This window comes from Triplophysa dalaica, chromosome 3 (genome assembly GCF_015846415.1).
Source record: "Triplophysa dalaica isolate WHDGS20190420 chromosome 3, ASM1584641v1, whole genome shotgun sequence".
NCBI lineage: Eukaryota > Metazoa > Chordata > Actinopteri > Cypriniformes > Nemacheilidae > Triplophysa > Triplophysa dalaica.
The window spans coordinates 6,355,783-6,382,916 of NC_079544.1; the positions used below are offsets into that span (position 1 = coordinate 6,355,783).

At 38.0% G+C, this 27,134-nt stretch overlaps 2 protein-coding genes across 4 annotated transcripts in view; both read left to right on the top strand.

The window, feature by feature from the left end:
• The window catches only part of asap1a (ArfGAP with SH3 domain, ankyrin repeat and PH domain 1a), a 42,081-nt gene extending 37,498 nt beyond the window's left edge, over window positions 1-4,583 (top strand). For all 3 annotated transcript variants that reach the window (XM_056743081.1, XM_056743083.1, XM_056743082.1), the window contains 3 exons: window positions 27-589; window positions 870-992; window positions 2,773-4,583. In XM_056743081.1, coding sequence (XP_056599059.1) covers window positions 27-589; window positions 870-992; window positions 2,773-2,847 — 761 coding nt within the window. In that variant the 3' untranslated portion in view covers window positions 2,848-4,583. The remainder of the gene's footprint in view (window positions 1-26; window positions 590-869; window positions 993-2,772) is intronic.
• A 1,544-nt stretch (window positions 4,584-6,127) lies between these two features.
• fam49ba (family with sequence similarity 49 member Ba) lies at window positions 6,128-26,301 on the top strand. The gene is made up of 11 exons (XM_056744381.1): window positions 6,128-6,288; window positions 17,246-17,335; window positions 18,790-18,911; window positions 19,301-19,406; window positions 21,257-21,393; window positions 23,346-23,423; window positions 24,189-24,305; window positions 24,491-24,570; window positions 24,680-24,806; window positions 25,637-25,707; window positions 25,873-26,301. The coding sequence occupies exons 2-11, from the start codon at window positions 17,263-17,265 to the stop codon at window positions 25,937-25,939; spliced, it is 978 nt and encodes a 325-aa protein (XP_056600359.1). The 5' UTR covers window positions 6,128-6,288; window positions 17,246-17,262; the 3' UTR covers window positions 25,940-26,301.
• The last annotated feature ends 833 nt before the right edge of the window (window positions 26,302-27,134 follow it).

The window sequence follows — 27,134 nt, forward strand, 5'->3', positions numbered from 1 at the left end:
TTTACATGATGTTAATACTCTTTCAGTGGCACTACGAAAGATTGACACAATCCATCTCCCTTCAGTGGACAAGACCAGTCCAGGACCGGATGTGCTGCAGAAACCCTCACAGGCCCAGGACACGCCACCCGTCAGAGCTTCAGATACGATAACTAGACCCACGGAACCCCCTCCTAAAATCCCGCAACCCGTCGAGCGCTCGCTGCCGGTCGAGGTGCCGCAGAAGCCGCAAGTCTCGGACCTCCCACCTAAACCGCAGTTGTCGGATCTTCCCCCGAAACCACAACTGTCGGATTTACCACCAAAACCTCAGCTCGCTGATCTACCCCCGAAACCCCAGCTTAAGGATCTTCCACCTAAGCCGCAGCTCTCCGATCTCCCAGCCAAACCGGCGATGACTTCTCCAGCTGAGAACGCACAGAGGCAACCGACGCAGGAGGAAACGAGTCCCAAACCCCAGCTGACAGACGCACAGTCATCCGGCCAACAGGAGGAGCTGTCACCCAGACAAGCTTGTGAGGATACGAATGGTGCACCTGCAGGAACTGTGGAGATGCCAGTCCCTATGCCACGGAAAATTAACACAGTAGTGAGTGACTGACTAATTTTCTTATTAAAACCATTACAAAATTACTTCTGTAGTGTGTTTTGGGTATTATTACAATAAGATTAATCTGACAGATGACATCCCACCAATAGAATCCATCACATACCCGTAGACACTTATAGTTTCCATTAAAACAAATACATTTCCTATTATAAGCATTAAATGCTTCACATTTGTATAGTGTTTTTCTCGGCAGGGTCTGTTATTCAGAAAGGAAAAGTTTAACAGGTTCATGTTCAAAACCAATAATCTTTCTTAACAGGCAAAAAACAAAACCAGGCGCGTGAAAACCATCTACGATTGTCAAGCGGATAATGATGATGAGTTGACCTTTGTAGAGGGAGAGGTTATCATTGTTACAGGAGAAGAGGACCAGGAGTGGTGGGTAAGTAAATCTGCCATGCTGTTTGCCAATTTTATCGAGTTTTGGAATAGAAAATGTTCTCAACAGTTACTCCTCCTTGTGTTACATCATAAAATTAGTCAAAATGACACATATTCGGTTCACATTTCAGTACATTATTATCTGAACGGTTTCATTTTGAGATTGTTGTGTGAATATTTACAAAAAATTGGGTAATTGCATACATTTTTATTTATGGTTATATTAATTTTCAATATTGAAATGTTTTTTAATAAAGTTTTTGTTTGTTTTTTGAAGAAATTGTTCTCAAATTAAAAATTGATTTAATGATGATACTGCACACCATAATAACTGTATAGAAAGTAGCAGCTTAATATCTCCTTGTTGATATTAAATAGTATTTTAGCGACATGAGGTAGTGTAGTTTTTTTACTGTCTAGTTAACTCTTTCCCACCAGCTTTTTTAAAGGTGTCAGTCAGCACCAGCATTTTGAATCATTTTCAGAAAACTTTTATGGCCATCAGGTTTTACTTTATGAATATATGAACATACAATATATCAGATAAGAGAACAGGCCTTCTTCCTTAAAATACAAAAAAATATTCTATTTTCATTTGTTCTTTTATCACCTCTTGAATTTTGGGATCATTTTTTGTGCGGCCTTGGAAAAAATAGACCACTCCAAATTTTCAAATCAACATTTTCGATGTGTTGGGCCCATTCCAGTCCAGTGTCTGTTGAATTTCAGTAAAATTAAACCTCAGGAGAACCACATAAAGTCCTCCAACAGCAATGAGTACGTTTTCAGCAGTCTCCGTAACTTCATACAGAAACACTGCGAACACGATGACAGCGTACACAAATGCTGCGGAGACATTTTCATCATATTATGTATATTAGCATATTATGTACCAAATAACTATGAAACACATCCGCAGGAAGGCGTTAAGCCTCTGCACTATGTATAAAGCAAATAATCAGAATAATTCAAACTGCATGTAAACGGGAGAGAGAGAGTCACTCGTGTCTTGAAAACATGTTACTGCGATTAAATCCTTACTCTGATTATTGGAAATAATCGCATTATTGGTGCCCATGTAAAATAAATCAATTGTAAAGACTGACATCATGATAAGACACATTGAAATCATGATAAAAATCAGGGTTATCGCATGAAAAAATATTTTTTACTTTTCCTAGATACCTGTAGAAATATAACTGTTGCGTTGCTTAAAAGTGAAAATGAACAAAGGATTTGAGGTCTGAAAAAATACAAAATAATATTTTCTGTTATTTTGACCTGCTTCTCCAGTTTTCATTTTTTGCAAATAAATGCAAATATAACCAATATTTTTTATCAAAATCTGGGATAAATATTGTTGGTAGTTCACAGAATGAAACAAAAATTATCATTATAAATGGTTAGTTCTGGTACTTGATTCTGATTGGCTGAGCCGAGATCGAGCCGTTATAAAATACCCCGATTTATAACGGTCGATTTATAAATAAATATCACTTTATTTACTTTATTTTATGAAACCTTGCAACGCATATGGAATAACCTCTTTATAAAAGCAACAAGCCCTGCGAAGCAGCTAAGGGGGAGTTAGGCACGACGCAAATAAAATGTGGGGCTTCGCGGGGCTTATTGCTTTATTTGACCTAAACACATACCTATAAATAGTACATTTTTAAATCTTTTCCGTGACTGTATATTAACTCTCGAACAAAAAGCAGAGGAAATTGCATTTTTTGTGTACTCAGATTCCTCATTGTTTAATCTTGTTTGCTGTTTTACAGATCGGGCACATAGAGGGGGAACCTGACAGGAAAGGGGCCTTCCCAATGTCCTTTGTGCACATTTTGTCAGACTGACAACATAGGATCAGCAGGTGTGAGGCTTTGTAACTGGCACAAGCTCGGCTCTCTCTCTGGCCTCACACTGAACTGTGGGCATTGCCTCTTTACATAGCTGCTGAATCCAATCAATCTCCAGACAAACAAAACATGAAGTATCAAACCCATGCTCCCTTAATCCACGAGGGTGAAATGTGTAAACTATGTGTTGTTCATAAACCGTGTTATCCTGCCTACCAGTATTATCGTAGCCATGGCAACCCAGCATGCCAAACTGGGTTTTCAGTAGCTATTCTTGGAATCTAGCACTTAACATGTACGATGTAACTTTGTGTATGTGTACACATATAGAATTCTATGTATGTCCATTTTAAGTGTGTCTTTGTACATATATATGCACAGATGTAAGTGTGTATTTATGTACGTATGTATAATGTACAAGTGTGCAAATGTATGTTAACCCTGCTTGCTTATGGAGCCAGAGTGACTCTAGACATTTTAGTGTACTGTTTAAAAAAAGAATCATCTCTTTGGAAGGAGTAAAAGATGAGAGCAAGAATACAATGACGTTAGTATAACGGTGTTGAAATTCCCAGCATAGGGGCATGCTGATCAGGGATCAAAACCAAAATGTAAAGGTTTTCAGCATCTCATCTCGTATACATACACAATCATAATATGCATTCGGTAAGTTTGAATTACTGGCCTGAGCCATCTTAATTCTGAAGGCCTCAATGACTTATTTTAGGAAAAGTGCTTGTTACCTCTTTACACCCATAGTCTCTTAATGCCGGTATGGTCATATCCACGGGACTGATGTACCTCTCCCACTGTTGACTAATGCCAAATCTGAAAAAACTGACGCCTCAGCTCTGGGAAAATGTCCATGTCAATCTTGTTTTATGACATCATACGACATGGTCTCTGGTTATCATACATAAATCATTAAGCTCACATGTGACTCTTCATACATAGATCTGATTGGTCAAAAGTTGTTGGCTTTGTACAAAAACACAATGTGTTTAAGATTGGTTGGGATGAGTTTGTCTTGTTCAGCTTACAGTGACTGTGGAATGTGATTTCTCGTGGTTTTGTTTTGGGTCATTTCTGTTTGAATTTAACTTCAAGGGAACTCAGCAGTGAGTGACTGACTCAGTTTGACTCAGAATGAACTAACGCTGCCTCTTATTTTCTCTTTACCCTATCAGGGAGACCAGCATTCAATTGCTTTTTAACTATTATTGTATTAACAAAAGAAATATATGTATTAATGAATGCCACCTGTACTATATTTGATGATGATAGTATTTGACATTTATAGGGCTAAAGTGTTTTAGCATGGAGAGGGATGGACCTTTTCCATTCAAGTGTTTTGTTTTTTCCCTTTGTTTTAGATCGTTTTACGTGAATTGATAACAACTAAGGGATGCATACAAGTATTTAGCACAAAGAACTCCGTAAACATGCTAAAAACAATTTCAAGATTGTGAACCTACTGTTGGACCAAACGTCTCTGTCCAGAACGATGTTCATATTCTGCTTTTGCGAGCCTTGCAACATATCAGTTGATGCTTGGAAACCGTAAAATGGCCAACATCACATTTAGTTAAACTGGAATCAGTCCTAATGTTACATGAAGGATGTATTTTGCCACTCTTATTGTTTTTTTTCTGGTCTGTGTTTTGATCCACTGTAAGTTCAGTCAGAAAGAAACCACACTATCAAGGTTCAAATGTTTAAATAAAGACCTTACGTTCAAACGCATAGTCTCCATGTCATTTTGTCGTACAGGGTTTTTTGTCATGCTTAAATAAAATCATCTTCTTTCATCTGCATTGATAATGAGTGTTCTTAATATAAACAAAAAGCATATATTCAGAAATTTAATTCTACAAATATGGTGCCGTTCATAGATGTAATAAATCATTTTAACAATGAATAGCTAACTTGTACTTAATGATGTACTTTTGTCTTACTTTTTTAGCTACGTTTGACCAAATTCTCTGTTTAAATTATATACAATAAACTTTATTTATAAGGGCTATTCTTTGAGGTAGTCCATTTTACCTATTGGCGGTACAAAAATAATGGGCCACTTTCTAGAGTTACTAATGCATTTTGTGACAGCTCATCAATATTTAATAAAAACACATTCTCAGAAAATGTGTACCGTTAAAAAGTTAAAAAATGGTTTAAAGTATTAGCGAAATAACTTTTAACTAGTGCTGCCAAAAGATTAATCGCGATTAATCGCATCCAGAATAGGCATGGTTCACATCAGACAACGCTTCTTCAGAACAGCAAACTCAAAACTGGTGTGTGTTTTTTATTGGACAGGCCAGCTTTAATCAACACATCCAATCTCATCACATTGATTGGACCCCAGGTTGGCTGACTCCTGGCTCCAATTAGCTCTTGGAGAAGTCATTAGCCTAGGGTTTCACATACTTTTTCCACCCTGCACTATGAATGTTTACATGTTGTGTTCAATAAAAACATGAAAACGTATAATGTTTGTGCGCTATTAGTTTAAGCAGACTGTGTTTCTCCATTGTTGTGACTTAGATGAAGATCAGAACACATTTTATGACCAATTTATGAAGAAATCCAAGTAAGCCCAAAGGGTTCACATACTTTTTCTTTCAACTGTATATATCTGTGTGCTGTGCATAATCATTTTGTATTTATTAACACATACACATACATACATATAAGAAAAATCTAAAAGTTACTACACATTTATATATAATTTCAATGGTAAATATAAATAAATACATGTAAATATTTCCTAAATATGTATACATATTTAGGAAATACATGTGTAATTAATAAAAACAGAATTAATATGCACAGCACATATGTTATGTAAACACAAACTTTTATTCTAGATGCGATTAATCGCGATTAATCTTTCGACAGCCCTACTTTTAACATAAATGTATGATTGCAATATGATGAACAAAATATCCTCAAATGAGGTATTTTTCAACTGTTTAAAAATATAACTTTCAACAAGAAACATACTGTTCATACACACGTTCATTGTTCTAGCTAAGAAAATAACATCAAATCTTCCCTCGTTTATTTTTGTCCGGTTCCGTTTTCTGTCCCATTTTAGTTGATAACCGGAAAGTTGTGCAAAATGTTCAAAACTACTTAAAGCACGACCAAAAAGCGACACCATTCACCACAGACAGAGTAACTCTTCGCTTCCTCTTTCTCTGTTTTGAATCAATGCCTTTTATAGTCGCGGGCACAGCCTCTGAAACGCACGAGCCTGTGTAGCGCTCCCGTCGTCGCGTCGAGCGCACGCCGCGCGTCTGACGCGAGCGCAACACTTGTGATTGGCCAAAACGGAAAATGTAGACACACGCCACAATCTTCACAATGATCCGCTGAGCAGAGTGATCTGCAGCGTTTCCCGATATTTACATCTCACTGGATTGACTGGAAATTAAGGTAAGAAGCGTGTTTTTTATATTTACGACAGTTTTGCGCTCCCCAATGTGACACCTGCGGCGAATGAGTTGAGTTTCCTTCAACTCAGGTGAGTCTCTGTTAAAGATATCCGCGGGCTAAAATCACTACTGTATACATGAAACTAAACCGAAAGAAACGTGAATTATACTTTGAACTCAAGATACGCCATTTAATGCCAATAACGTTGAACTTTCGCTTCGCGTGACGCTTGTATGAGCGCCAATGCGTTTGGCGAGGTGTGTTCACTTCAGACTTAGTTCAGCAGAATGAACGGAGATGATGTCTCTTGCGTCATACATTTAACTTTAAGACTTTTCAGTTGTGTATTTTCTTATAACTTTCATGCTAAGGAGAGAGAAAAAATACATTTTCTCACGAAACGGAGATAATTCGGATGAACAAAAGCAAGGGTGCTAGACTTCCTCTCTGTTCAAATAGATCATGCCACTTCCTGATTTTGTTTATACAAAACACGCATTTCAATGCACAGCAGACTGAGAAAGTTTCTCATACGGCCGAGGATAGTTTTAATTCATAGATTTTCCCACGTGCGTTCATGTCGTAATGCTTGTTGTTCATTTTTATGTAACAAATGCTTTTTTGGACCTCCAATAGCGGATCAAATTGTTACTCTGACATCATTGCGTCACAACAAGTCCATTCGTTTTGACTTTAAACTATTTAAAATCCTACCGAGATGTTTTGCATGTACGCAAACGTTTTGTTTTTCTGCACGTGTACTACGTCATCGTAGTACACATGTACTGTGGAAAGCCACCGGTTTTAATTAAGCACATGAAGTCTAAATATTGACACTGCACTGTTTCTTCTGACCTCCTACTGTGGTCAGCATTTATCAACCAGAATGTGTGCACGTCGGATTAAGTGAAAATGTAGATATAGCAGCATTGTAAATCACTTGTTGCTTGTAAACAGCAGTAAAGAAAGCAACAACCTGCTGGTCTTGAGATGTTAAACAGTAGCTTTCAGTGCAGGCAATCTCAGGTGGCGGTGTGACTGTATTTCTGTCATAAGATGAACATTCTTGTGTGCTGGAGGCTGGTCTGAGGGCACTTTATATGCCCGTAAGGCATGTGTGACTAACTGAAGCACAAAGCTCTTCAAACCATACTGTACCACGATATTTGACGCAGCTGCAAACTAAGATTTCAGTCTGTTTATTATATAATAGTGTTTATGTTTTTTTATTCAGTGTTTTTCTTTTCCCACGCCGTGCTTTCGTTTTGCACCACGCAACTGAAGATCTGTAGAAATAAGACGCTGAATACAAGAAATCTGTCGTGTTTGATATGCATTTAAATGCTTTAAAACGTATAGTGAGCTACATCTTCCTTTCAGTTCGCGCCTTTAAAGGTGGGAACCGTTTTTAAAGATATTTCTTCAACTTCCTGGTTATGCTTTGTCGCTTGAGAGGCTTGCTTTATCAGTCTTTAACTGAAAGTCATCACCATTCTGTGGTTAAACGCTTTTTTAAAACACATTTGAATGCTTTACTGACAGATCAAGAGCTGCGCCCGATGCATTCATTTAAAAGGGGGCACATGCAAAACCTCTTTCAATCCTTAGAAAAAATCCTGTTCCTTTTTATTTATTTATCAAAAATAGGCATTTAAGCATCGAATGCTCTATTTTTCACATACACAGTACGGAACAGAAACATTTTCAATATTGACGGTAACTCATTAAAGATGTAACAACAATATTTAAACACTAAGAATCCCCTTCATGTGTGATTTTTACAGCAGCAGGGAGAGGAGAAACACCTGTGCTGTCATGCCAGGAGATGCCTGTTCATACAGGCCCAATAGCTGCCGCTCACGTTAGCTTTCTCCTGTTTCAGCCTGTGGCGTTTTTCCATGCGGCTTAGTTTGTTTGAGGAATAGAGAAGTGAATCCAAAAGCACTTCAACAGCCAGTGCATGCAGAAGTCTTGTTAATGAGCACCAAAAAAAAATGTGTTTAAGATAGAGGAAACAGAGCTGTGTCAAAGTTTATCTTGGTTTTAGTGCGAAGTATTCTTGTTAGTTGTTCAATGATCTAGCAGACTAGCACTGTATCTCTGTAAGTCGTAAGTTGGCATAAAAGCGTCTTCTAAATGTAAATGTAAATTTAGCACTTGGACTCAATGCAAACACTGTTTCATTGCAAACAGAAATAGCTTTGTTCCGGTACAACGCTTGACGTTTTGATGCACAAAACTGACACAAAATGCAAAGTAAGAGGACAAAAGGTCAAAAGGTTTGTCAAAACCCAACTCCATCAGAGATTGAGAAATTGACTAATGTATTGATCTCAAATGTATGTGATTACATTGTTTTACGCTGTTTAGATCTTTTAATTGACGGGATGAACCCACTTTGCCAGACATAAAAAAATAATTAAAAACTCATCCCATATTAAGATATTTCTGCATCTTTCTCTTAAGCACTGTGGGTGCCGTTTCTGATCCATCTGTTAATCTAAATTACTTGAGGGCAAATGAAAAGTACATAGGATGAAAATAGTCAAAGTAGGGATGCACCGATATGTATAATTTGGCCTAAAACGATATCTGACAATTCTTAAATGTTGGAAGCCAATAACCGATTGGCCGATGTAGTATCTATTAATATACATTTTTTTCTATGCCTGGAACAAAAGGCAATAAGTGAACAACTGCTTTTATTTCAAAACATTGACTGCAGAAAAATATCACGTTTGCAGTTGCTTTTATCAAGCCTACAACGCACTAGTTAAAGATCCTTTAACTTTCAAACTTTAGTGGTAAAATGTTTATTTGATAAACAAATTATAGATGTTCTTCCAGTTATAAACTTATGAAAGTGTTTTCAATAGTCACAAGTTGAACGGGTTATAACTTATAAGATAGAAAGCATTTAGACAGGAATCGGCTTCAAACAATATGTGTTTGTTTCTATAATTTACACATTTATTTATATCTACATACTATACCTACATTACCTGCACCAACAATGTTTTGCTTATAAAAGTAAGTGAATGATCATGACAGAAGCACACTGACTGTTCTGTATTTTACTTTGAGCAGTGTGCAATTTATTCATAATATATACACTTTATTATATCAACCTGATTTTATTATCGTGCCCACATGATAACAATACAATAAACAATTTATCGGCGGATACTGATTTAGCCAATAATATATTGTACAACCGAAAAAAAAATAGTTTGTTATACTGTTTTAACTTCTTTATTGCCTGTACTCTACTTGAATTTTGTCTCTGCCTGTCATATTGCTCATTTTGACTATTCTGTCATTAAAGCTGCAGTCAAAACCTTTTTTGTTTAAATAAACAAAAATCTGTTACTGTAAAATTGCATACTTCAGTGTTAAAAACTATTTCCTTACCAATATTCTCTGCGATAGGCGTGCATGCTAATGGTTTATAATTCGAGCTGCATGGGTAGATTTTACAGGAAATGACAGTTTTTTTTATAAACCACGTAAAAAACTACGGTATCATGCATTTTATGTTTCAAACATTGATGGCGTTAGACAGGCAAAATTTATGAATTGCAGCTTTAAATAATCGAAAGATGTTGTATACCATTATCTCCAAACATGTTTGTTACAGTACAGATGCTTTTCAATTTATTTGGTTGCAAAGTTTCATATGTGACCATGGCTGTGAAAATCCAGCTGAATGTCCAGGTGTCTCGTTAACCGAAAATTATCTGCCATTGACCAATTTTTGCCAGTGACGGAAATTTCTGAAGGCCGCCCGTCATTTTGATGGATTGCAATAAGGCAATTTGTAATTTTCCTTCATTAGAGCGTGATCGTAGGCTACTACCCCAGTCCTGAAAGCACTTACGGACGTGTGTTTCCCATTCATCAATTTACTTAGAATAAGGGGTGGGACGATCCCGATACTCTTGATCGGTATCTCGTCGATAAGGACATTTTGGCTGGATCGGGTATCAGAAGTGGCGGGACGATCCAAAATACGATCCGGTGCTGAATAATATTATCAATCTTAAGAAGGATAAGCTATAAGGTACCTGATTTAATTGTTTTCATGCGCTAAATTTGTATATTTTCCAATGTCATGCGATAGCTTTATGTGAGGAGAAAGTACCCTTTTTATGATTTTTTCAAGCCAAGTACCCCTTGACCGGATAACAACATTTTACTGAAAATACAGTGAAAAAAGAGTCAAACAGTTATTATATCGTTTTTTTTTGCATCTTTGTGTAGTCCTAACTTTATATAAAAATACTTTTATCATAATTTATTGATTTTCATTATTTATTCCTAAATGTCAGTTTCTCTCACGTACCCCCTGCAGTGCCCCAAAATACCTCCATTTGAGAACCACATTGAGTCTAGTGTTCGGTGACAATCAGGACGCTACTCTTTCCAAGACGTCCAATGTTTTAATTATTCTGCATAATCATTAGATAATAGTCTTTGGTTTTGTTTAAAAGTACTGTATTTTGCTGAAGTTGGTAATCCCTGATGGGTGTCTTAGATTAAAGCATTGGAAGCGGTCTGAGTAAAACGTGTCGCTCACATACAATAACTCTGTTTTCAAAGGCTCAGTAAACTGTTGGAAGATGCAATGAACTTTATGTAAAACATATCATATCTCTTACCTTTGTGTTGTGACTTATAAACTTCAGAAGAAAAAAAAGTGTAGAGAAGAAGATACCTTGAGCGCAACATTCTGCACCCGGGATGGGCATGGGCCCCTTTGTGCCACTTTACATTAGAGTAGAGATGAACCGTAGTGAAGTATTTTCACTTTCACTCATGTTCATTTTCAAGTATCTGTACTTAATGAGTGTTTTTACAGATACCAAGCATATATCATTATGTTCAGTTAACTTTCATAAATACATTATAGTTTTGTTCAATGCAATAACATGTATGCAATTCTACACTGATCAGGAAAAAGCATCTAGTATGGGATCGGGATCGGCCGATACTTACAAATCAGGTATCGCGATCGGATGGTAAAGGAAAAACTGATATTTGCCCATCACTTCTTAGAATCCCTGGTCCGTTTTAAACGTTTGTGCGGTCAGACTCGCGGTGCAGATGCATCTGTCACAGACTCCCGCGTCGCGTGCATGCACACAAAAAAGCCACAGTGGTGCGTTTGTTAGAGATTTTTTTCCTTCAGAAAAGCGACATGCGTCTTTTTGGATAAACCTTCACTTTCAGTGTTTGGAAAAAATGTCTCTCTTGGCATTTTCTCTGTTCAGTGAGCGGCAGAAACAGCATATTCGCAGCTTACTTGAATGAGAGAGTAAATATTACCATTTAAAGCACCTGTCATTTGACTGACCATGAACATAAACATTTGTCTGTAATTATTATTTTATGTCTGACAACCGAAACATGACATATATAAATAATAACGGCATTCAGTTGTATAAAAATACAGAAAGTTCCAAGAGTAAATGCAAGTAAAGCGTGATGACGTCATGAAGATGCTAATAACGTAACACTACCTTACACCATAGTATCGGGTAATAATAGATTATGACCGATTTTTACATGCCAATAAAAAAGTCTGGCTCAACCTCTGCTACAGTCATGTTTTGTGATTTTCCTGTTTTCTACATACAATCATTCTACATAAGGTAAAGGACGTTCTGTAAAATGATGATGCTTTGCAAACTTTGATGCTTCTAATCTCATGTTCAGATGTCACTAACCGACTTAAATAACCAGCTTCAAAAAATAACAATGGTGTGGATCCACGTAACCCTGGTTTTAACCTTAAACCTCAATGAACTGTAAATTATCCCTTAAACCTGATTGGTTGATTGAAATGTCCAAGGGTCAACAATGATGATGACTCAAGAAGATCTTTCACTTGGTAAAATCAGAAAAGCCAGATGCCATAACATCTAATGTCCACCAGGGGGCAGTAAAAACCTTCCACAGTCACCCTCGATCCCATTAAATGAAGTAGATAGGATAACCATAATACTATCAAGGTCATACAAGCTGGAAGATTTTTTTCTCAAGCCAAATCTTGAAAGAAACAATATTAAACAAATCATCTAAGCATTACATTTATTACCATCTAAATGTATATGGATTTAATGTCTCAGAACTTGTAAGTAACACCTCTATTATTGTCCTCCGGGGCTTGTGGAGAGCGGCAGTGGATGATGATGATGGTTGTTGTCTTTTGGCTTGTGGGCAGAGGGGCTCAATGTCTCATCCGTGATCACACAGAGGCAGGGCAGGGATGGTTTGCCAGTGTAGAGGGGATTTCTTCTTGGGTTCATGTGAAGTTCGTCAGACACATTTAGATCTCATACAACTGCAAATGTAAAGAACACCTGCTCTGAAGCATTACGAGATATTCCAGGAGAAGTCGTAATGGGTCATGCATATTGTTTCATAATAGACAAATTTTCACCAGCAGTGTCATCGCTAATTAAACAAAGTGTTTTTTATAATAAATATCAAAGGACACCCAGATTCAATAGTGTGAGGAAGGAAGCAGATGTCAGAATGTCCGTCATACAGCGGATAGAGAAGTGACCCTTTTATGTTTGTGGCTCATGGGTTCAGTGCTATGCATGCCGTGTCGATGTGTAGTCTGTCTATTCAGGACACGTGCCAGTGGCGCTTTCCCTTCAGCGAGCTACGTTAACAACTCTGTTTGCTTGAGTAAATGGTGGTGGTGGGTCACCTTGACATGTGAGAGGGGTTGTATACAAGATTTTTGCAGTCTTCCTGTTATTGTACGTAAAGGTAAAGTGTGTGAGTCAGCAAAGGCAAGTGCAAAAAAAATTGGTTACACTTTACTTAAAGCATATATGTATAATGCATTATAAAAGTAGTTTTAATGGATTAATTATGCCTTGTTATGCACCTAATAATGTCTCATGAATTTGACCAGTTTATACAATATAATACTTATTGTTTCACTTCGCATTTTTATTTTGGTTATAATTCTTTACAACAACATTGAATGTATTACAACACACATTGAGAACAATTATAATGCATCATACCATTTAAAAACCATTAATAATGCATTATACCTAAAGGCTTTAAGTCTTACCAAAAAAAGTCCTGTTCCAAAATTCACACCATTGGTGGAGCTGTGATGTATTTAAAATATATAAAATGAACTATTGTAAACAATGTTTTTCCATATAATTTTTGTATATAATTAAATTTTGATTAATTAGAAATCTTAATCTTAAAGAAAACTTTTTATATAAAACAATAGTTTTTTAATGTAAATTCTTTTATTAAAAAAAATATAATTGTCCACCACTAAATTCCCCAAACAGATATGTTGTCTTACATTATGAGGATAAACAGATACACAAATCAACTTTTTAGCAGTCTTTCTTGGAATTTACACTCAATTTTACAAAAATAAGTATTTGATGATAGTATGTATGTATGTATATATATATATATATATATATATATATATTGAATATATATTGAGAAATGGTTTTGTGTCCATGAAATGAAAGTCAATGAAAGTGTCGTTTCTTCAAAATATTTTATTTTGTGTTCTGCAGAAAAAATAAAGTCATACAGGTTTGGAAAGACACTAGGGTGAGTAAATGAACAATCCACCCAAAAATGAAATTTCTGTCATCATTTACTCATCCTTTTGTAATTTCAAACCTTTTTGACTTTCATTCTTCCACAGAACACAAATGAAGATATTTGGAAGAAAGTTGGTAACCGAACGCGACTGGCACTCATTCACTTCTATTATATGGATACAAAACCAATGCGAGTGAATGGGGGCCCGTTAACGACATTCTTCAAAATATCTTCCTTTGTGTTGAGTAAATGATGGCAGAATTTTCATTTTTGGGTAAACTATCCCTTTAAGTGCTAAAAGCGGTAAAACATTTCTTCTAATAAACACACAGCGCTTTAGTGGCCGATGGCGTGCGTGCCTGCGCTCTGCGTGTTAAGTTGACAGTCTTGACTCCTAGAGGCGTCCTACAGCGTATCTGTCCGTGTCCTGCCGTTTTGGGGTTAATGTTAACCCAGTGTGACGTGTCACGGTGGAATCTAGGTCAAGAGACGCACTGCCGCAGACTACCGTAGACCGCAGAGCCTCGCCTCCCCTCCCCGCCTGCACGTGACGTCCCTCCCCTCTCTGTGTCGTATGACAGGGGAGGGGGGGGGCGAGGGGTTGTATTCTCTCTGGTTGGGTGATAGTAGTAGTAGTAGACGCGAGAGCACATGGACACACATGCTGTCACATGCTTAAGCACGAGTACTGCAGTGGACCAAAACTGCATCCACACCCAGAATGTCAGACTGTCATTTAAACCAACACAGCTGATGTAAGACCTGAGATCTAGACGTGGTACAGATCATTTTATCATTTTATTATACTGTTCAGTTAGTTATTGAACGCTAGTGTGTTTTATTATTTTTATCTTCTTTGTAAACCTTCGAGAAGGATAAAACTGCTCCGCTTTCGATTCCTAGATTGTTTTTGAATCATCCGACTCCACGTTCATGATTCATTTATTCGAATCCTTTCAACTCTGTTTGACTACTACTGTTCCCCGTCTTCGCCGCTGCGCTCTTCACCAATTGGCTGTCGGCACATTTTGGGTCGAAAAATATTTTTAGGCTCCATGGAAACAGCAGAATGTTCCTGCTCCCTCATCAGCCAATGGGATGCCAGGGTGGGTATGTTGTAGCCAAATGAGAAACCTCGGTTCAGATGGTACCATCCTCCCCCCCCCACCTGAGGGGTGTAAAGCTGGCAGGGGGGCTTAGGGGGTACAAGACAGATACAGCCGTGCCTGTTTAGCCCTTCTGGCCGCCCTAAATGCCATGAGATCATGGTTATGCCAAGATGTAAAGACAACACACCCCCACATGCTCGGAAGTATGCACTGTAGGTCAGTGAGACGCAGCATCGACCTATTAACATACTTTCAACGTTAAGAGTCCTTTGAAGAAGTCCTTCGATGAGGTGACACTCTGTTTACGTGGCAGAATTGTTTGAATTTTCTTGCCGTTTCGAAGTCACCGCAGGAGCTCTGACTCTCTTGGACAGTCAGAGAAGGTGAATCACAATGAGAACGCACTCTTTTCAGGGAACATATGATTCTTATTTGAGCAGATTTAGCTCAGCCTGCAGGGAGGGGTCGCTTTGGAGTGTCAGATTTGGGCTAGAGAAACACTTTGACTGCTAGGGGGCGGCATGATCCTGCAGTAGGATCCACCCAATGACTGTTAGACGTTCTCTGCATTCTGTAGCTATTAACCTGCAGTCGGGAGTGTGTGAGATTCAAGAGGATAATGCGGCAGCGTTTGGGTGGCTTCTCATTTTCTAAGCATCTCAAACGTGTGGTGAGAGACCTGGTATTGCACATTTTGATTCTGCCTCATCTGACACACCCGATTTAAATTTAACCATTCCTTTATATACTGTACATAAAAATAAGGGAACACCTGATTCACGGCATAACACCAAGTCAGTTGACCTTCAGGAACATTAGTCAACCCGGTAAGAAAGCATAAGTGATTGTGAACCATTTTCACTAGTTTTTGGGCAGATAAAAGTGACAACAGGTACCCTTCAGGGGTGGTCTGGCAACAGCAAGGGTGGTCTGCGGAGGACCGTTCTCGGAGGGTCTTACACACCTCCACGTGCTATAAAGTATGGGGATGAAATCGTCAGATCTTATGCTGGTACAGTGCAGAGTCTTCCTCATGCATGATAATGCTCGGCCTCCTGAGTCAGAGTCTGTATGCAGTTTCTGGATGATGAAGGCATTGATGCCATTGACTGACCCTCACGTGTCCCAGATCTAAATTCCGTTGAGAAACTCATAGCCATCAAGTAGCACCATGGACTGTCCTGGAGCTCACTTATTCTCTGATAATAGTCTGGGAGGAGATCCCCCAGGACACCATGTGTGCCATCTCATCAGGAGAATGCCCAGATATTGTTGGGAGTGCACGTGGTTCCTTGAACATTACTGACTAACATGAGTTACTGTGATGAAGTTCAAACAAGTTGAATCAGCCAGTTTTTACGTTTTTTACAGTGATTTTCAGTAATGATTTCAGCTTTTTTATTTTGTTCTCACAACATTATGTGAAGTAGCCTAGGTAAGTGAAGAGTTTTAACCTGGATATTTCTGTCATTGAGATATATGAAATGAGATTTCGGTGTTCCCTTCATTTTTTTGAGCAGGGTATTTGTATATTAAGAAACAAAAATTAGGTCTTATCTACGTCAGATTAAATGCTGCAAACTATGTTTTCATTCTCTAACTGAGCCGCAAAATACATTTGTTTTATTGCAAACTAATAAAATGACTTTTTTCTATATAGATGCACAGTATGCCACCTTTCGTTACTTGAAAATCTGGTGCAAAATTTGACATTTATAAGGAGTATTTATTTAAACTGAGGTGATATGAACTGAAAGAAAACTAATTTAAAAAAGAAGTATTTACACTTTCTCTGCACCATGGTCTTTCATAAATTCATTTTAAGAGCCTGCCTTTGACTTTTATAAAAACTATCTGAAGAGGCTTGCTCACCTTCGGTTCTGTCAGTGGCATTGCATATTTTTGCATATGAGTGGAAACTTTAATGTGTAAAAGTTAAGGTACAAATGCAGTATGATGCTGTTTGCTTTGAAGCTTTTTTATGAGAGCGAGTTACTTAGCAGTAATGCAAATGCAAATTTTTTCCGACTGATTCTAAAACCACAGTTCGAAATAAAGACAAGCATTTAGTTGTTAATGTGTGTGGATTGACTCTACCTTCATGTCATTGTGAATATATTTTTGCAGGACTTTCCCACATGAGCACAAAAGATGGAGATGTTTCTGTCTTGATTTAGACTGAAGCGTATGTCTAATGCATGAAAGTAAATCTGTCAAATATCTTTTTCTTTGTTTATTTTCTCCTTTAGGGATCTCACTGTTCGTAATGGGGAATCTGATCAAGGTTCTCACACGAGACCTTGACAACAATGGCGGAAACTTTTTCCTGGACTTTGAAAGTAAGTGTTGAGATTTCTGCAGTGCAGAATGCACCACAGTATGAATGAATCATTCACATTACCGCCTCATTGCTTAATATTTTGCTGCATTGTTTACAGTTGTTACTGTATGTTTGCTGTTTCTTGTGAGTTTAGAATGCAATAGTGTGTTTTAATTAAAGTCAAGGCTTATGTGTAGGGGCGATTGTGCCTTTTGTGTCGCTGCCCCCAGACTCTGGAACGCCTTACAACAATCATTAAGACAAGCTTGTTCTCAATAAGTTTAAAGACATTTATTTTATTATTTTCTCAAGATTTTCTCTCATTGATGTGTTGTTCTTTTTTTTTCATCTATTCCTCTTGTCTGTGTCCCTTACTGGAAAGCACATTGGTCAACTGTAGTTGAAATTAATTGTGCTATATAAATAAATTGTCATTTTTTAGCATGATTGGCTTTTGCAAGTGGATTATTAAAGATCATGTATGCCGAGTTAAAAAGTTTTACTTTTTATATGCACTTTGCCAATTTTCTAGTTTCGCATCCATTGTTATTTTAATATTTACAGAAATATCTCTTTAAATGATTCTTATAGCAAAAAATCAACACCCATTGCAGCCTAGCTGGCATATACATAGTATACATAGTATACATACAGCCACGTGAAAAAATAAGAGACAATTTCAGAGACCTCTTTTTTAAATGTACTAATAATGGTATGTGTTTAGGTAAAATGCTCATTTTCGTTTCATTTTGTGAACTACTAACAATATTTCCACCAAATATCAAATAAATGTATCGTTTCTATCTGCATTTATTTGCAGAAAACGAAAACTGGAGAAACAGGCGAAAATAACAGAAAGATGCTATGTTTTTTTTCAGATCCTTACTGCAAAGAAAACAAGTTCATATTCACTTTTAGGCAATATAACAGAATGTTTTGTCTTGTGTCTTGTCATGCTGTCAGTCATTCACATTGCTGATGACTTGGCTTTGATTTTTGTTGAAATTCATCTGACACTTCTACTACATCTAGAAACGCTGAGTAAATGAGCATTTGTAAAAAGTCTTTTCATTTTTTCTGCAGCTGTATACTGATAAACACGTTGCTAAGTGGTTTACTTTGTGAGCTCACTTGTGTGGTATGTCATGCAGAAAGTTCATCCACATTAAAACGTCTGTCTTTTCCCATAACAGACGTGCTACGAGACAATGAAAAAACAAATTATGTAATTTGTAGTAGATAAAGATGTGCCATGTTAATGTGTACGACATCTATTTTTAAAACACACCAAACATTTAAAATCTGTCTTATCACTTGCTTACTAGTAATGACCTATTGGTATGCCAGAAATAAACACCTGTTACACAGAAGCAGACTCGACCAAAGATTACTATCATGAATATGAAGATACCGACATGGGCTCTACTGTAAGAATTCAGCTGATCTCGCCTCCGCATTTTCTCCGCTCCTCAGATGCCAAGCCCACAGAAGCAGAGAGGAGAGTATGGGAGGAGGTCAATACGGTGTTAAAAGAGTCTGTGAGCATACTACACGACCTGCAGTCTTACAGCGGAGCGGGTGAAGCCATCAGACAGGTAAGTACAGCACCCATAATGCATTTCAGGCTTTCCAGACATCAGCCAGTGCTTTCATAAGCAGTACATTACAGCAATAGACTCACGTTGTGCTTTCTGCTGCAAAACAGAGATAAGAGAGATTTAATCAAACAACAATGAGTGCTTCCTGTTATAACGGCTATTAAAATGGTTATTTAAAACGGACAGTTATAACCGTTGAGAGAAAATAAGCTGCTTATGCGTGCCAATTGTGTGCACAGTTGATACCCAGATAAACGCCCGCTGCGCATGCTTGTGGTGTGAAACGGTTGCGAGTTCCCCAATTCATTACATTTCTGTTCCTGCTTATGTTGTAAAAATGTTTCCATATCCCCAGTCGTGTTTGACTGTGTATGTTGTTCCCTCAGGCCATACAGCATCCGAACGACGAGCGCGTGCAGGAGGGGGCGTGGAACGCTGTGGTTCCACTAGTGGGCAAACTAAAGAAGTTTTATGAGTTCTCACTCAAATTGGGTATGTTGTTATGTTCTTTAAAAGTGCACAATACACAAGAACTATACATGATAATACTACTGTTTTTCCCTAGAGTCGCAGGTGATAAATGAGAGATTGTTTTAATGAACTCCATCTATAGTCCCAGTTTAGAAGTCGCTTAGCTTGCTTGAATGATTCCTCACGGGGATATATGGTCCACTGACCCATTTACCATTTTAGCGTTTAGATTAGTGGCTGCTCTGAGCTTATTTCTGCCCTGACTCCCAGTTTTCGCTATATGACACTTTACAGCATGTCAAGTCAGCAGTCGGCTATGTAAAGGATAATATACAATCAACTCATCATTGTCGCAAAATAAACCCGGAACGGAGCACTGCAGAGTTTAGATCCAACCCTGATCAAACTTGCACACCTGTGATTTTCTAGCGATACTGAACAGCTTGATTAGCTTGCTCAGGTGTGTTTGATCAGGGCTGGAGCAAAACTCTGCAGTGCTCCGGCCCTCCAGGGTAAGATTTGAGGAGCCCTGCCCTACAGGGTCTTTTTCTATAGTTACCTAACAAATAGATTGATGGATGAATATGAACTATTTATTTCAGTTTAATATGCTGTCGGTTATTATACAAAATCAAATTGACAGCGTAGTGATGCAATTTTTATTGCAGGGGCAAATAAACAAATCGTATTGCATCCCCTGATACCGTTAACCAATCAGAATGAAGTATTCTGGAGAACCTTTTAATAACATTTTATGTTATACAGACCTTTCTCAATAATGCAATGAGGGAACTGAAATTACGCTACTTGCAGTTTCTACCTCATGATGATTTATTATGGTTTTGTTTTGTGTTGTTTGTGTCGGCATTTTTCATCTTACAGGAGAGGCGGTTTGATCCTGCCTTCACTCTAGTAATGCAAGTCATAACAACAATTACGAGTCACGTTTTAGGATTAAGATACTCCATCCTTCAGTTCAGTTCTGATGAAATGTTCATGTTCACGGGAGACCAGCCCGAGACAGAGCAGTAGTGCATTATAATTGGATTAGCACACTGCTTGAGCAAGACCAATTTCTTCTACCACATCTAGTAAAATGCAGCTCTCTTCATCGCCATTAAAGCTGTTTATACACCCCAGATCTACTATAACTTAGTGACAAGTTGACGAAGTTAATGAAGATTTGAAACATATGACGGCTTTATTGTATGTGTTGATTCTTGGGCTGGACATTACAGTGGGTCTGAAAAGTTCTGCTATTAAATCTGTCAAACGTACATATTGTCACAGCGTTTGGCTTCATAGTGTATTTCAGGGTGATTCGTGCCCTTTTTCCGGGACAAAGCAACATATGGTCATCCTAATGTAGGTCAAATGTAAAAACGTCTTATACAATCTTATACGGTGCTCCAAAAAAAAAAAAATACAGTATATTGTTACAGCATGTCCTGTTAATTCATGTTAGACCGTTGTTTTGTTAAATAATTACAAACGTTTGCATATTTATGTACCATCATCAATATATTTTATATTTAAGATGTGTTTAATACTGTGTGTTTTTATAAGTCGGTGGGTCGGAGTGATTCAGATGGAGGGATTGATGTTGAGAAATAGGTCACGGCCTAATTAAACCTGACATGGCCCTAAATCACACATAAACAGCAGCCAGTGTGTGCGCTCTCTGCTCAAAGATCTAAACATCAAAGGTCTAACATCTCTCTGTCAAACACACATCTGTGTTTATCCACCAGAGGCTTGATCAGATGGCCATCTGAACTCAAGTCTTTCCGAGCTTTATTTGTACCTCTAACAATCACCATAGTCATAAACATTTATCAGGGGGTCTTTCTCTCCATCTGTATGTCCTGTAGAAGACGGTCTTCAAGACCTGTTGGAATTCCTCACCAGCGCGCGCTGCAGTCCGACGCAACATCTGGAGCAAGAGCAGGCCTTGGCAAGGCAGTTCGCCGAGATCCTGCATTTCACGCTGAGGTTCGATGAGCTGAAGGTAAGCAGGCAACAACGGGTCACACAGAGGTCTTGTGCTCCATCACTTCGTAATGTGATTCATCCATACAGCTGTAGTGAAGCCTCCAATAAATGAATGATCATAAAAAGACGTGACAGCGGGCAAGAAGGAAGTCTGTGGGAATTGTAGAGCAGAGAAGGAATCAGAAGAGTCAAGTAGATGATAGGAAGCGTGACAGGACGTCAAGAGGGAACACAAGAAAGAGAGCTACAGTAGAGTATTGAGTAGAAAACATGTGGAAGAAAGAGGTTGTCATTATTTCACACCTGCGTGTCTTTTTGTGGATTTCACGTCCAAATTTTTGCTTGACAATGACAATTTAGAATGAAAGGTTAAGGGTTTATGAATAGTTGTGGGCAATGCCCACTGGTGTAACCCACACACTCAAAAACATACAGAAACATCTACTGAGAAACATCAGATCCAGCTTATGTCAAAAGACTTTTCCTCAATGGAAAATAGCTTTCCTGTAGCTCAGTGGTAAGAGCATTGCGTTAACAACGCAAGTTTGTGGGTTCGATCCCAGGGGATTGCATATACCTATGTAAAATGTAGAGGATAAAAGCAATGTAAGTCGCTTTGGATAAAAGCGTCTGCTAAATGCCTAAATGGAAGTGGAAATGGAAAATGCACCACCAGAAGTTAAACTAGCATTTTTTTTCTACCAAACTCCACATGGTGACAAATATGTGTGATTATGTCTCTCTTATTATTCAATTTAAACAGAAACTCTTTGGAATTTTAAAAGAAAATTAAAGAAAAAACACAATAGTGTGACCAAAATGACATGCTCTATGCACTCTACCATCAAGTGCAGTGGTTCTCAAATGGGGGTACACGTACCCTCAGAAGTACTTTGCGGTACTGCAGGGGGTACGTGAGAGAAACTGACATTTAGGAATAAATAATGAAAATTTTCTTTTATATGAAATTAGGACTACACAAAGATGCATAGAAAATAAATTTAGATATAATAACTGTTTGACTCTCATTTCACTGAATTTTAAAGTAAAATGTGGTTGTCTAGTCAAGGGGAAAAATCATAAAAAGGGTACTTAAGCCAAAAAAGTTTGAGAACCACTGATCTAGTGTATGAAGGGTAGTATATCATCTCAAATGGAATACTTAACGGTTTCTTACTACTTGGAAATATAGGTGGGCTGTTATGGCCGTGACATTTTTTTTGTCAAACTCTTGAGATTTATGTGCAAATGTCTGACAGCGTAAATAGTAAAAGTCTTAAACGGAAGTAGCGGCGAAATAGCGCATAAAAGGCCGTTTGCGTTAATGTAGAAAAAAAGAAAAACTTTCGTTAGGTACTGCTGACGTGAGAAGAGATCAAATAAAATATAGCTTCTGACCGATTTCCCGTGGCATTTTTAGTTATCATCGATACTGACATCACTGCACGCGAGAAACCTGACAACTCTCAAATTTCCATTTGAATGCGGTTTTCCGCGTAGCCGGTTTATTGATACGCTGATATTTGATAGATTTCTGTTTATTTTGTGCATGTAAACGCACTCAATATGTAAACGCACTCAATGCTATTGGAAATGTCTGATATAATTGCTTCGTAAACCACTCAATTTTCTGTCTCATTAGTTAACTCAGCAGGAACACGATTCATCTCATTAGTTGAACTAATGTCATACAAAGTCCAGTTGCAACTAATTAGTCAATTTAATGGAAAATCCAGAGAATCTGTAATTTTTTTCATTATTTTAATGATGAGGCCTGCCAACAAACCCAAAGATAGATAAAATGTCCATATGCCTGTATCATTTTGTAATTGCTTGCTTGAATTCACATATCCAATGTGAGTTAAATATTGATGAACACATTTCTCATTGTCTACTAGTGAAAAGTTTAATAATGCCCACATTCAGCTGCCAGTTCGGCATTTTAACGCTCACCTTCTCTCTTGTCAGATGACCAACCCGGCCATCCAGAATGACTTCAGCTACTACAGAAGAACCCTGAGTCGCATGCGGATCAACAATCAAGCAGTGAGTGTATCCGGATCTCGCTCTCCATGCAAATCCGTCTCATTATCGCAGGGCATATGTTTTTGAAATGCCCCGTTCCCCCTTGTCATGGGGGTTAAAGAGAGCACTTCTGTTCTCTGATGGTCCGGATCATTAGTGACAGAAGAGCAAATCCTGACTCAGACAAATGTGACGCATCGCTCTCATTTCACGCTCGGCATCTCTTACAATTTTGCTGCATTTATTTTGTACGTCTCGCTTTGCGATCTTTCATGTTTTGGCTGACGCAGAGCAAGCGTGCTCTGCTGACGTTGAGATGGTTGAGCGTGTAAATGACTTGAGTCTCATTAGCAGGTGCTGTATCATCAGGGAGGGTCTCAATAGGGGTCGACACAGAGGATTGTGACCTTGCCTCAGCAATTAAAAGCACTCTCTGCGAGGAATAATTATGACGGCGCCTTTTATCTCAAGAAACGTCTGCTCAGCTCCGGACGAACATGTATTAGGAATTCTGGGCATGTCTGCGGATTAAAGCAGGATTTACATTTTGATTTTAGCATACTGTAATGAATGAAATGTTTCGAGACTGGCGCTAAACTGCCTTTTCAGCACATCTCAATGCCCAGTTTCGATTCCATTTTCCTGATTAACCACTTGAGTAAAGCTGAGCGAGGAAAAGCTTGTACATTACCTCCCAAAGTGGCTTAACTGACCCTTTTTCGAATGATATAGATTGTTGCCATTAAGAGTATTAACAAAATGATCTATGTTGTCTTTTTTGTAAAGGCAGAGGAGCATAATGAGGTTGACAACGAACTGGCCAATCGCATGTCTCTCTTTTACGCCAATGCCACGCCCATGCTGAAAACGTTAAGCGATGCCACAACTAAATTTGTATCAAAGGTAGGTGGTTGTATTTCTACAGAATTTAAAGGCTTGTCCGAATCTAACTCATTTATTTACACCAATATAATACACGGTAACCAATATAATTACAGTTTGAGCCAAGAATTAATTACAGTTTGAGCCAAGAATTAAACTGCATTACTTTTAGTGTCCTTTAACTAACTGATGCTTTCTGTGATCAGCATGCAGAGTTACCAGTAGAGAACACGACAGATTGTCTGTGTACAATGGCAAGCGTTTGTAAAGTCATGTTAGAGACACCGTAAGTCGACACATCTATTTTTAATCGTCCCTTCTGTTTCATCGTGTAGCAGGTTGTAACTTGTAATTTCATCCCTGTGTGTGTGTGTGTGTGTGTGTGTATTGATCAGGGAGTACCGCAGTCGCTTCGCTAGTGAGGACACTGTTTCTTTCTGTCTGCGTGTGATGGTGGGTGTGATCATTCTGTATGACTACGTCCATCCTGCCGGAGCCTTCGTCAAATCCTCAAAAATCGATGTGAGTCCAATTTTCATTGTGATCAAAGGTCAATAGGGGGGGTCAGGATATAGACAGGTTTCAGCAGCATCAATATAAACGTTTAACTAAACGTTAAACGTCCAAACTTAACTTCCAGTAAACCTCTGCAAAGAATCAATAACTGTTGGGTAGTTTTAATTGAGTCTATTAATATACAATAAAATATGAATATAGATTAAACATGAAATAAATTGTGTGCAGCCACTAGCCAGACCGATAACCAAATAGAGACTGTAAGTTAACTTAGGACCAGGTGCGTACATCCAATGAAACCAACTCTACCAGTATTGACAGTGACTGTGATATTTAAAATTGTGATGATCAAAACAGTTTCATTCTGCATGATAATATGATAATATCATAAATAATTCAGCACCTGTTTAAAATTTTGCTTTGAGAGCCACAATGGTTTCTCCATACAATCGTAATTTGAAAGTGATTCATTGATCAAAAAGGATAAAATGCTAAATAAACTAAATTAAAGATAAATTTGACTGAAAACATAACCGTAGAAAAACAAGTAAAATGATATGTTTGTGTAGTTTTACATTTTTTAACGCATTTCAAAAATACACAAGTTTATCAAAATTCTGTAAAATAAAACATCAGCTCTGTTAAATGTAGTTTTTTTTTAAATATAATAATAATATAATGTAATATTTTTTTATTTTCAAAACTAATTTCAATAGACATTGCGCTAATAATTTCCATGTAACCTTGTGTTGAAAATCTGATATCATGAAAGTCCTATATTCCATGTTCAGTACTTTTTTATATGAAGACATAACTCTCCTTTTTATATGATATAGATGAAAGGATGTATTAGGGTACTGCGATATCAGCCGCCCAACAGTGTGGAGGGGCTTCTCAATGCGCTCAGGTTTGTGAATGGCCTTCTTTTATACATTTGGTAGTTGTTCAGCAGGTAATCTCATTGCATTATTAATGTCTGAACACAGTTATTGAATATACAGCACAAGTAGTTCAGTCTGATTCACTAATAAATTATTCTCACAAGCTGGTTATTGTCTTTTGTGTGTCACAGGTACACAACGAAACATTTGAATGACGAGACTACCGCCAAGCAAATCAAAAACATGTTGCAAGCTTGACAGTGTCTACCCAAAGTATTAGCGCTCAAATACATTTGACCAGACGCTTGCGCAGTTTTTGTAATACGGGAATAGCCATGTATCATGTGGCAGCTACTGTTGACAGTCTGTTTTTATCTTAATTGTTTTTGTTATTTACATTTTATTTGACTAGAATTAAAGTTGTGTGGCCTTTAGATTCTAATAAAACGTCTTTGTTGTGGTGCCGCCCTAACAGAGATGAGCTGAATTCATTTCTACCATGTTCCCTACTGTTGAGCAGCCAGGCAGTTTTTTGTGTATTTTAACTGTTTGCTTAAGAATGACAATTTTTACTGTGACTTTTATTAACAACTGAACTTAATAAACTTATTTTAACCAAATGACTGGTGTGTGAACAGCTTCTATATTATAGTAGAAAGGATTGAAATCCCATTTCAAAACAATTATTTCTGAACCTTTTTACTAGCATAGTATCAGGATTATTCACTTCCAGTCAATGTTTATTCCAGTAAGTCATTGGGTATAATACAGTCCACTCACCAAGATGTAATTTATTGTTCTGGCCCTTTAAATCCCCACGGAATACTCAAGGAAGCCCAATATTGGATAAACACAATTAACTAACATACGTTTATAGAAATCCTGCCCATCCTACTCTCTGTGTTCTTGATCGTAACATCTCTTCAACTTTCCTAAAAACAGATAGAAAAAGAAAATCTGGGCTGTCCATTTGCCTTTGATGGTCTACTGGTTAATCGGAGTGGAACATGATTCCCACATCATCCAACCCAGGAAGTGGGAGTTTGTAACACAGCCGTATGAGTAATACATTCCCGCTCCAACTAACTGCGAAAGTATTTGATCTGCGTCCCTCTGGAACCGAACTCCATCCGTGAGGGAACCTCTCCCAGTTTATATTACGATTCGAGCTGCTTCATATCTGCGACCTCTGCTGTGTTATTGTCTCTCTCATCGGCTCTGGGTTGAGATCGCACATTCTTTCCTTCTGTTTGTCTGGCTGTCTCAGCGTGTGTCATCAACAGGCACATATTTTCCCCCCTGTAGCATGTGTGGTTCTTGCCCCCAGAGTTCCGTCTTTCCTCGTCGGAAGCCCACTGTTTTTTTAATGGCTTTCCTGATGAGCTCGGACACTTTTCCCGGGAGGCCAATATGAGGCCAAATCCCTGTCTATTCCCTCTACCTCTGTGAGAAA

Excerpts from the sequence above, each read along its gene's own strand:
- fam49ba (XM_056744381.1), top strand. The coding sequence starts at position 17,263 with ATGGGGAATCTGATCAAGGTTCTCACACGAGACCTTGACAACAATGGC. Across the intron at positions 21,394-23,345 it reads TGAGGTTCGATGAGCTGAAG|ATGACCAACCCGGCCATCCA; the intron begins GTAAGCAGGCAA and ends CTCTCTTGTCAG. Across the intron at positions 23,424-24,188 it reads TGCGGATCAACAATCAAGCA|GCAGAGGAGCATAATGAGGT; the intron begins GTGAGTGTATCC and ends TTTTTTGTAAAG.